The sequence below is a fragment of the Sesamum indicum genome, linkage group LG2 (genome assembly GCF_000512975.1).
Source record: "Sesamum indicum cultivar Zhongzhi No. 13 linkage group LG2, S_indicum_v1.0, whole genome shotgun sequence".
In the NCBI taxonomy this organism is placed as follows: Eukaryota; Viridiplantae; Streptophyta; class Magnoliopsida; order Lamiales; family Pedaliaceae; genus Sesamum; species Sesamum indicum.
Genome location: NC_026146.1, coordinates 5,160,154 through 5,171,559, shown reverse-complemented (window position 1 = coordinate 5,171,559; position 11,406 = coordinate 5,160,154). Strand labels below are relative to the sequence as shown.

General features: G+C 34.2%; 2 protein-coding genes across 10 annotated transcripts; both read left to right on the top strand.

Moving 5' to 3' along the window:
- LOC105155370 (small glutamine-rich tetratricopeptide repeat-containing protein) lies at positions 208-6,704 on the top strand. The gene is made up of 10 exons (XM_011071238.2): positions 208-394; positions 613-827; positions 1,263-1,296; positions 2,050-2,180; positions 3,033-3,099; positions 4,491-4,590; positions 4,831-4,994; positions 5,389-5,435; positions 5,516-5,566; positions 5,963-6,704. The coding sequence occupies exons 1-10, from the start codon at positions 322-324 to the stop codon at positions 6,338-6,340; spliced, it is 1,260 nt and encodes a 419-aa protein (XP_011069540.1). The 5' UTR covers positions 208-321; the 3' UTR covers positions 6,341-6,704.
- Positions 7,179-10,974, top strand: LOC105155369 (mediator of RNA polymerase II transcription subunit 19a). 9 transcript variants are annotated; one of them, XM_011071235.2, is made up of 8 exons: positions 7,179-7,345; positions 7,662-7,733; positions 7,828-7,894; positions 8,654-8,940; positions 9,127-9,294; positions 9,676-9,735; positions 9,875-9,967; positions 10,585-10,974. In XM_011071235.2, the coding sequence occupies exons 3-7, from the start codon at positions 7,864-7,866 to the stop codon at positions 9,932-9,934; spliced, it is 606 nt and encodes a 201-aa protein (XP_011069537.1). In that variant the 5' UTR covers positions 7,179-7,345; positions 7,662-7,733; positions 7,828-7,863; the 3' UTR covers positions 9,935-9,967; positions 10,585-10,974. The 9 variants fall into 9 exon arrangements, 8 of the variants coding, with proteins under 8 accessions (XP_011069537.1, XP_011069535.1, XP_020555140.1 ...); XM_020699477.1 differs by lacking the exon at positions 7,179-7,345 and adding an exon at positions 7,380-7,553; XM_011071234.2 differs by lacking the exon at positions 7,179-7,345 and adding an exon at positions 7,380-7,553 and having other exon boundaries at positions 7,644-7,733.

The window sequence follows — 11,406 nt, the reverse complement described above, 5'->3', positions numbered from 1 at the left end:
TCATTTGTATTAATATATATATAAAAAGATACTTTTTTTTTACTAACAAACAATAATTTATAATTAATTTCTTTGTAAAATAATATTTTGAGTTGATTTTTAATATATTGTTTTAATTTATATATCTTAATTATAATATACTTTAAACATGAAAAAATTATTTATTATATGATATAAGGGCGTCCGAAGTTTATACAAATTTGAACACTAGTAAAACCGGGATAAGATATGGATCCACCTGCTTCCAAACATGATACTTCTTATTAAGAAGGAAAGAGGGGTAAAGAATTAAAACTTTGCTTCGCCTCAGTGCGTTCATCAATGGCGAATCTGACAACTGATTCCCCTCTCTCCCGCCGCATCGCCCGTTCTTTCCTCCAATTCCTCAACTCCGGTAATCACTCTGTAGTATCGTGTATAAGTCTACGTATATATCTTGGTGTATTTGACCGTAGCTGTACTTATGTGGTCTTTTCTGTGCCCTACCTAAAGCATGTTGCTTAAAGTTGCGAAGAATCAGTAATTACAGTCCGGAATAATTCATTTGACTGAAAGACGTTTTTTTTTTTTTCGTTTTTGTTTTTCCTAATGGAAATTGTTGTATATACACAGTTGAACCTTCAGAGGGAGTTGATAGTGAAGCGCTTGATGTTGCGAAGGAATGTTTAGCGGAGGTTTTTAAGATTGATCAGTTTTCCCTCCACAGTCAGCCAAATTGTGATTCCTTAATCGATATTTTCAGCTCTCGTGAAGCGATCGCACGTCAAGTTGTTGATAGTGAGAGAAGTTCTGGTGCATCCACTTCGTCCTCGGGAAAGAATGCTGGAGTTTGTCCTTTCTCACTTTATTGCTCCGATGTTATCCACTAATATGATTTGTTATTTGGTGTTTGGCAATGACTTCTAACTATTTTATTTACGGTGCATTCTTTGTGTGCTCAAAATTTGCGTTGCGTACAAAAGCATGGAAGACAGGAAGATCCTCTTGCCCAATTTCCAAAATATTCACCGACCTACTTTCGAGTAGAGTCTTGGTGTATTTCTTTGCTTGACAAAGTCTTTTTTCATGAAAACGACATGGTACTTTGGTCAAAATTGGATTTCAGCTATGATGGTTAATGTGTCCCCTATATCTCTTCTTCTGTTTTTGTTGTATTAATATTATCTTCTTGCTGGATGGATTGAGGTAATGATGGTTCTCTTGTCTGTTCTTATGCATTTGGAAATTAGGTCGATTCTAATTCTATATTGTTCCATATACAGGGAGGGGACAAGACAAGAGAGCCACATTCACCTGGTAGGCTGAATGCTGTTTTCTGTTGCTTAAACAATGTTCTCATATGCAGTTCTTGTGGATGATTAGTGATTTTCCATGCTTAATACTCTTTGGTAGGACTGCACGTACTTGTTATTTAGATTTGATCAGAAGACCGTAAGTCCTTTATTTTCATTACCACCAATACAACTATGGTGAACACTGATGGGTCAGGAGTGTACAACAAGAAACTACCTGCATTCTCAAAATAAAACACCTTTTGTGTCAACATACAGTTGCAGTTGATCCACTGCCTTTTTCTCTAATTGGCATGCTGATGAACTTGTTTCTGAAGTCAGCATGTGGTCTGGTAGTTCCTTTTGGGAAAAGGACTGAAGGGTCTAACTTACATGCATGAAAAGGTAATGAAAGGAAAACTCATGTAGGGGAAAGGGTGAGGGGTACGAGACAGCTGAATATGACCCATATCAACCATAGTGTTTAACCAAGTTGGTCTAACCATCAAGTGTTAAATTCTTGACCAGGACCATCAATTTTTCATCCTATTGAGAAACTTTGCTTTAAAGACATGAGATTTGTAGCATAAACAACGATAATTTAGATGCTAGAATCTGGAATGCCCCCTGCTGCTTTAGAATTGACTGATAGTTTTGATTAAGGGGAGGAGACAAAGATGGAATGCATATCTTTTCTGACTACAAGTGACCGGTTGATAATTTGCCTTCTATGTGAAGGACATTTTCCTTTTTGCTAAGGGATATCATGCATTGGCAGGGAAAGATGAACTCTTTGGGCAATTTTTTGGTGCTCTGGAAAAGATCCACTATTTCAGAAGAATGCCTGATGGAAATGATGATCAGATCCAGCTTGACAGAGCAACATATTTATTTCACAAAGCTGTGGAGGTATGAGGTGCCTCATTGAATACAACTAAGCAGTGTGTGCACATCAGAAAATATGTAGTTTTTGATCTAGTAATACAAAGCTGTATACCGACAGTACCGTTAAATATTAATGTGAACTATGTTGAAAACAGTACAAGTTTTGCACCAAATCATTTTACATGTAATTTTGATTCAACAATTAGTGATTTGTTTCTTATCTGAGAAGCATGGATCAAATTAGAATTTCAATGTTATAAAACAGTTTGTTAAATTCATTGCCTGTGTTCCCTATACATTGTCATGATGTCAACAACTTAGAGGAGTACACACTGAGTGCATAAAAGTATCCACCGGTTGTTGTAATGCCTATGGCTGAAAGAGTAACATTTTGGATTATATTGATGGAGTTGTTTCCAAAGAGAAAGTTACAAGTAGTGCTTGGTGAAAAGGAATGCTAGATGCACTATCGTGATAGGACCGACAAGATGGTGAGTTATGGATGGTGTTATGCCATTGTGAACAGGGAGTTATGGATTATAGATGGTAGATTTATGTTCAGTGTTTAAGCAGCTAGTTTCACAGGATGAACTTTAAATCATTCCTTGGCCCTGTCTTTCTTGGTTTGGGATTTTTAAATATGTGAACATTCATATCAAGTGGCTGTCCTCAATTCATTTTTCTTAATAGGTGCGAGTAATTGGCAAGTTCTTTTTATGTACGTTGTATATTTTATATTAGTATCAGGTTGTCTTCTTGCTATCAAATGATCAAACTCTTGCAGTTTGGTGATTCCCCTGATTGAATATTCTTTGGTTGCTTTAAGATCCTTTCTATACTTCTTTTTCATCTTTATGTCTAAAACAATGATAACAGGAAATGCAAATAGCAGGGTGTCAAACATTTGATCAAAAGATCCTGGCAGAAACATTCAAATCACAAGGTATTTCTTTTCATGAGATGTCAGTCTTTCGGATCATTTCATTCACTTTTGCTATTTTCATTTTTCCTCCATGGTTATTTTGCTCCTGATATAGAAGGTATCAACATAGCTTGTGAGGCTTAATTATTTATTTATTATCAAAAAAAGAAAAATTGTAAAAATAATATTTTTTAAAATAATATAATAGATTTGTGTCGAGTTGTGGACACTGTCCACGACTCGGCACTATATTCTTCTTTTAGAAAAAATAAAAGCCACGACTCGGAGTTGGGAACACTTTCCACGATTTTGACTCGAAATCATCTTAATTTTTTGGCTTGACAGCCAAGGCTGACACGCCAGCCAAGGTGTGTTGCTTGTTTTTATTTATTTATTTTTGATTTTTTTTATTTTTATAAATACTATATATTATTATTATTATTATTAATACATTATAATTATTTAATTGTAAAAATTTAAATATTTTTTAATTATAACTAATGTTAAAAATTTATTAAATAAAAAAAGTACAATTAATTATTGTAAATATTACATTAAATATAAACATTATTTATAATTTCGATATAAATAGCGGTATATAAATTATAATAACTTGTTTCGATATACATCAATATTATAATGATAATTAAATTATAGTAACTTGCATAAAGTGAGACAAATATTCACATATTATTATTATATATACACAATACATTAATATAACTAAAGAACAGTTTATCTGAAATAAATACTCATACGTCTAATGGAACTTGAACCAGTACATCAATAAGACTAAAATAATAACAAATTACGTCGATTTAATCAATGCTCATATAGCTAAAAACATTAATAACTTACAATATGAAAGTGACGCAAACGTTCATATAAAATAAGATAAATACCTACATGTCTAATGGGATTCCAACTCATAATTTTAAATTTATTTATAAAAATTCAATTTTAATCTTAACCATTAAGCTAAAATATCATTGGTTAAATGATTTTTTTTTAATTTTTACATTTTATGCAAGGTATGTTTTTTTTTATTTTAGTTAAATAGTTCAAATCAGTCGGTTTAGCAATACCACATTTTTATTTATGTATTTTCTTCAATTACTTATATTTAGTAACGAATGAATAAGTTTGTTTTATGAAACATTTTTATTCAAATAAGTGTCGAGTCGTGGACAGTGTCCACAACTCGACACAAATCTGTTATGTTATTTAAACAAACATTATTTTTATAATTTTTCTTTTTTTTTTTTATAATAAATAAATAATTAAGCCTAGCTTGTGGAGTAACTGTGAATTTCCTTTTCGTTCTTTGTATTCTGTGTTTCTGGAGGAAAAAAAACCTTCGCCTCTTGAATCTTCTGTTTTCATGCTTGTTCATTTGTTTTTTCTTTTGGTAGGTAATAAGGCCATGCAGTCTAAACTTTACACAGAAGCGATCGAGCTGTATACTTTTGCTATTGCTTTATGTGAAGACAATGCTGTTTACTATTGCAACAGGTTAGCAACATATTGTTATTAATTTATGGTGTTATATCTTTTTATTTGAAATCCCCAGTGCTTCAAATGATACCCCTAAAGACAAATACTTGTGTTCCAAGGTGCTCGTAGAGCAAATGTAGCTTTTGGACCAGATCTTCATTTTTTCCCCTACCTCCCATAAGCACCACTCTGTGACTTAACATTACTAAAATGAATTTTCTTGTTACAAGTTTTGAAATCTTATGCAAATTTTCTCAGGGCGGCTGCATATACCCAGATTCATCGATATGCTGATGCAGTCCAAGATTGTCTAAAGTCCATAGAGATCAATCCAAATTACAGCAAGGCTTATAGTCGCTTGGGGTTTGCTTATTATGCTGAAGGGAAGTACAGGGATGCAATTGATAAAGGCTTTAAGAAAGGTTGGTGGCTGTGATAACCTCTGAGACATGTACTCCTTTCAAGTTGGTGGAATAGAATAAGTACGACTTTATTCAGATTAGCAACTGACAACTTGTCCAGAATCTTTGGTCATCTCACCTTGGGATGATGATACTTAATAAGTTTCAATGTTTCATGCATTTGCTTTAGATGGGTTAGCAAGGAACTAGTATTATTAAACCATTCACATTGTTTTAGATGTTGGTTGACATCATATGCTTGCTGCTAAGTTCTTGTTCTGAGAATAAGTTATTTGGGATCACTCAATTGAATGTTTGTGGAGATTTTAAAGAAGTCACAAACACACACAAACCTACTGAAAGGTGGAATTGTGTGAAACTGTGGTTACTAATGGAATTATCATCTTTCTGGCAGCCCTGCAGCTGGATCCTAACAGTGAATCAGTGAAAGAGAATATTCGGGTTAGTGGATAAATGTTTGAAGGATTGTTGTGGGTGGTAGTTCATAGTTATACGTGATATCATTCTTATTTTGATTCTAGGTTGCCGAACAGAAACTGAAAGAAGAGCAACAAAGGGCGGGGCCTGGTCAGGTAATTGTTTCATGCTCTACCTCCCAATACCTATTTCGCTGTAGAGTGATAACTTGACACTAATGATGTGAGGATTATTGCATTCTTACTTTGTATATTAGTCTAGAGACCTGCATAAATGAAGGGGAGCTTTGGTTATGTCAAGTTTTAACCTTGCCCAAGTAATGCATTCTCATCAAGGATCAACTGGAATTGTCATAACAGCAGTTATATACTATCATTATAAAAGTGTTCTGCTCTTTCTGTTTTGGATTTGGCAAAGCAACATTCTGTGTTCTAATATTAACTACACATTCACTGACAAACAAGATGCTTTTGCCACCGACATCTTGTTGAATATTTGCTGAATATGAGCACTTACTTGAAACACATTTTGGGTTCTGTTTGCCTTTATAGAGTTCAACTTCCACCAGTCATGAACAGTCCAGCAATCAACATGGAGGTGGATCTAGAACTAATGCTGCGGGAACGCCTCCATTTACTTCCATGCCGTTCAACATCAACGGTCTTCCTGCCGATATCACTAGCATGCTAATGAATATGGCCGGTAATGCCTTCCCAGGACCACACCCTCAAAATGGACATGAAGGAGAGAATGAAGCTGGTATACATAATGAGCCAGGCATCAGGGTTGGTGGGAACATAAATGTCAATGTTAATGAACTGCCTGAGGATTTATCTGGAGCTTTAAGGTCTATGATGGGAATGTTCTCAGGAGCTGCATCTCATGGGAATCAACAGGATGATAGCAATGGAAGATCATCGGCAAGTTGAGCTAGGAAGAAGCACAAACTCTGCAAGTTGGTTTCTCCTGTTGAAATTAGCTGCATGATACGCCCATCTCTAACTGGTGGATCCTTCTATAAGCTGTAGTAGTTACATTTACATTTTGATAACCAGCAATAGTTTTTTGGTGGCTGGGGAGTCCTCTTCTATCTTTCGTTCTTTCCCTTTCTTTCTTTTTATCTTCAGGCGATAAATAGTCATTATTTTGCGGGAACATTCTTTCCCAGCCAAGATAAAACGCATGTACAGAAATTTGGTGAAACAGAAAGTGGGGATGTAGGTATCTTAAGACTGCTCTTGAGTTATTTTGGTCCAAGTCGTTGGAAACCCTTCAAGTTAATTCAATTTTAGCCACAACTCGTATAGAATTATTATGATAGCACTATACCAAATTATTATAAACCAAAAAAAAAAAACCCTTCAATCTCCTAACTCATGTTAAATAAACTACTTAATCAAGTTCTTTTAGAAAATTAATTTCAAGCAATCACATACACTAAAAAATTACATTTAATCTTATTTTATTTAAGCTTATTGTTATTTAAAATAATATAATAGTATTTGTTTTGGCATGTATATATAATCATCACTATCAATATAACACATATCATATAAAATGTTAAATTTTTATTTAGTTTGAGTAAAATATATATTAATAATTAATGGGATTAAAAAAAGTTATTGCATAAATTTATAAGAAAATGATAAAATTTAATATAAAAAAATGATTATAAATTTCATTAAAATAAAAATTATGTGCGCAGACAATACGTTCATTTATGACATGTGACTTGGTTCCCCAATCATATCTCCTCCATCAAAACAGAGAAGAAGAAAATAAAAGGTTACGTGCATGCTTGCGGTTGCGGGGAAATAGAAAGAAATGCAATTGCTCATCCTCCGAAAGGAGACATAAAATCGGATAACTCCAAAGCCTCCCGCGATTAGTCCAACTTGTTGAAGTGACTTTATTTCATTTTTCCTCTCTCTCGGGTAAATTAGCTTTTTAATTTTCTCAAATTTTCGTTGAAATTTCTGAAATTTTATTGTCAAAGTTTGTACTATAACCTTTTGCATACTTTCCGTGGTGGTTTTTCCTCTCAATCTAGCTCCTTGATTGTTTTCATATGAATTCCTTTCTTCTTTTCTCGTTTCCTGTTAATCCTTTTTATTTCTGTTTGAATCTGGAGTTGCAACCTCGGTAATCTTACGATGTAATGTTTTTGGTTGATTTATTGCATACATTATGCTTAAGTAATATCTAAGTGTCGCAAATATTGTGATTCGATAGTCACATAAAGATTTGCAGAAACTAGATGACAAAGATTTGATATGGTTGGCTTGTGCTTTAGCAGTAAGAATACTCATAATGTGGAGCGAGGTAGTATTAAAATTTCCATTCTTGCTTCTATGTTTTGATCAAATCTGGTCGAGCTGCAGTGGAAAACTAAATATCGCTTCATTTAATGTATCAGGGTCTAATGCGCAAGTTACCTATCAGCTGCTGATTCATGGATACTGGTAGCAATAAGTTCGGGAGAGGTTGGAATGATCTTTGTCAGGATGAGAATTTGTAAAACTTTTGCACTGTTTGCAATATCTTGTATTATTTGTGACTTCATTTTTGTATTGGAACTTGTCATTCTATTCCTGATTTCAGCATGGAGTTATGTTCCCTTCTCTTATTGTTTTTACAAAAAAACATGATAGAAGAATTGGACCATAGGCTGAATCAGTAGAAGAATCCATAGTAGCAGATGGAGCTAGCTTTCTAATAAATTTCTGTATCTTCCCGTTGTGATGCATTAAAGTTTGTTCACAAACAATGCTTATTATTAAAGAAACATTATGTAGTTCCTCTCTAGATAAAACAAGTTTGTCATTCAGATGGTTTCTGTTTTCCATTAGCCACATTTGAGTCTAATGACTAGAGTAGCCAGAAAATAATGTTAACATTTTGAACAAGTGGATTAATCATACATTTTTCAGGACAACTCCTAAATTCTACTATCCAAAAACTGCAAGGAAAAAAATTTAAGCTAATTTCTCGCCAGTTCTTGGTCCCTGAGATGGTGTGAGTTCCCACTTTTCTGATTGCATAATGCTTTATATGAAGGCAATTAACCAAAAATGATGGATTTTAGAACATTTGATACTATCAGGTCACTGTAGCAAAGTTCTCACTTGTATTTCTGAATGTTACATGCATGGTTTGGCAATCTTTTGGTTTGACCAATATTTTCCACTGATATTTCATTCAATGCACTAAATATTACCGGCTTGGGCCTGTTACTGAAGTAGGGCCCAGAGAACTTACAGGTGGTCTAGATCTTATAAGTTACTACAAGTTGTTGCCTCACCATGAGTTTTTCTGCAAGAAGTCGGGTTCTGTGTCACTTCTAGACACGCACTACCTTTACGATGTGGTTGGAGATACAGATATTAGGAAAGGGGAGGGGATGCAATTGGATCAGCTCATTCAGAATACTTTCCCCAGAAATACTAATTCATGCATTGAGCCATTCAATTTAGATGTCCTTGGAGAAGCCTTTCACCTCCAGGAATCAGCATCAGTCGACCTACCCCCTGTAAGAAACTTTCTGCATTGAGGCTCGATTTAGTTTGCACTTTTTGCCTGAGCTATTAATGTTGCATAACTACACCCTTATGACTTCCCAAAATTGGGGTAGAAAGTGTCCTTCCAGTTCTAGTAATGATTTTGCTAAATTTTAACCTGAAAAACTCATCTGATAGCATCTTGTGCTGTTCTTTAGTCTGAGAAGGGAATTCCTACTGTTGCTGTCAAACCTAAAAGTGAGTTTACAGCCAAGGACAAGCATAAAAAGCACAAGGACAAAGACAGAGAGAAAGATAAAGACTTCAAGAAGCACAAACATCGGAGTAAAGAAGAGAAGGAGAAAAAGAAAGATAAAAACCACCAGGTTTTATTAATGAGCTGCTTTTTCTGGTAGAGAGTAAAAATCTATTCTGGGGCGTTTATCCATATCCAAAGCTAGTTGATTGGCATAAACTATTGCATGCCTTCAATTCAGTGAAGGGCCAGGAATAATCTTATATAGTGCATAACTTCTGATTATCAAAGTATTTCTTCACTGATTGATGAGTTCCAACAAAGAAACAAAAATGCCCTTTAGGTGGGACAAAGAGCAGACTTGTGGAAGTTTAATAACCCGTAGAATTTTAATTTGTTTCATCTTGTATACCCTTTCTTTTGAATTATGCTCAGATAGTTTGTTGCCTTTTCCTATGTTACTCGCCTTTCAATTCATTGACTGGGACATAAATCACTTTTGTGATTCCAGAAAAGGAAGCGTGATGCAGATGAGGATACCAATGGCAGTAAGAAACACAGAAAAAGTAAGGTAACTAGGACATGAATCAACTAGTTCTATTATTCATTTCTTGATTATGAATTTCAGATAACCATGATATTAATTTTATAATCACATCTAAGAGACGCAAGTGTTTCCTGTAAAATTTCTTGACATGCTGAAAATGCAGGATAAAAGCTCAAAGAATGAGGTGGGATTAAAGGTTAGCAGCATGAGAAGTTGTGAATGACCTCCCCATGGCTTTATATTTGGATCAACTGAGGTATATGTCAGAAATTAATGATGCTATTTTTCGCTGTATGTCATTTTTATTCTGCCTTATCTCTGAACTTTTATATTCGAGGCCTGAGCTAGCTAGAAGCCTCAGAAATTCTTATGTAAGCTCATGCTTAACTTGTCAAGGTTTTTCTATATTAAGGTCTATTTCCTTATTTTGCGCAATCATGGTCTGACTTTTCTATTTTTCCTTCTATTCATGTTATCACATATTATTTAGTTTCACTGGCACAATGCCTTTAAATTTGAGCACAATTTGATTTAATCCTTGTTTCGGGAAATTCGTTGACCTTTTTACTGAGTATGCATGCATAATAAGAGATCTCTAGAAAAATAAATTTTGCAAGAGGTAAACTAAGGCAGTGAAAAAGATGCCAGCAGAACTGAGTTAGAGTCACATAGTCATTTAGTAGTTGTTTTCAATGAAACTCTATTTTACATTTCGTGCGCACAAGTGCTTGTGATGAAGGGGGAAGTGATTTGATCTCGACCTCTTATTTTGATCTGCCACCTTCTTTACTTTCCAGCTATTTGTAGAAGCTGATATGCTACCCCTGCATCAAGCTAGTCAGCTATTGTTCACATTTGTCCTTCTCCATGCAGAATTGTCAAGAAGGTGAATGGAGTCTAGACAAGGTTGAATGCCAAAAAGGGATCGCTGTCATTATACATCCGTCAGTTGCTTCAGAAATTCTTTATTGGATATATCAAGATACGGTTGACATCTACCCCATCAAAGTTTTTCTTGATGTCGCCATTTTGGAAATTCTACCCTCTGTTTTTACAGCATTTTTCTCTAAACTGTAGGTCCAGGTCTTGCCAGGAAAGATAAAAAATGAAATTTGTGTCGAGTTAGATTGTGTGCATTCTATTTTGTTTTATTCTTGTTAGCTCATGATTTCTAGGTTTGTTTATCCTCAGAGGCCAAACTTTGTATATGAGAATGTGGAAATTTTATGTTAATGAGGAAAACTACTGGTGGTCCATGTATGATACGTTCCTGTTGTATAGTAGGTTGTAATAGGAAAAAATATGTTAGAAGGTGTCATTTCTACTATTGTTGAGTGTAATATGGGTGGTAAAAAAGTAGTTAACATTTTTTATTTGAAATTCTTTGACTGCAAAATGTAAGTTAAAAACTGCTCATTTGGTGACCTAGGAGATGTACCTATTGCTCCTTCAAACGGGCGGATAGGTTTGGTAAGATTTGCTTTTCTTACTAATTTATATATAGAAAGAAATTTGAAATGCAGAATTCCAATCAATTTCAATGTTGGATGAATATTTCAATATATTGATTGATAAGTTAAACGAAAGTTTAGTTTCAAACTCCTCTTCAACACACCATCAAACTTGATTATTTGATTATTTTTAATTAGTAAAAATAAATTAATAATAAGCAGCAAAAATAGGAAATAAAGAAAG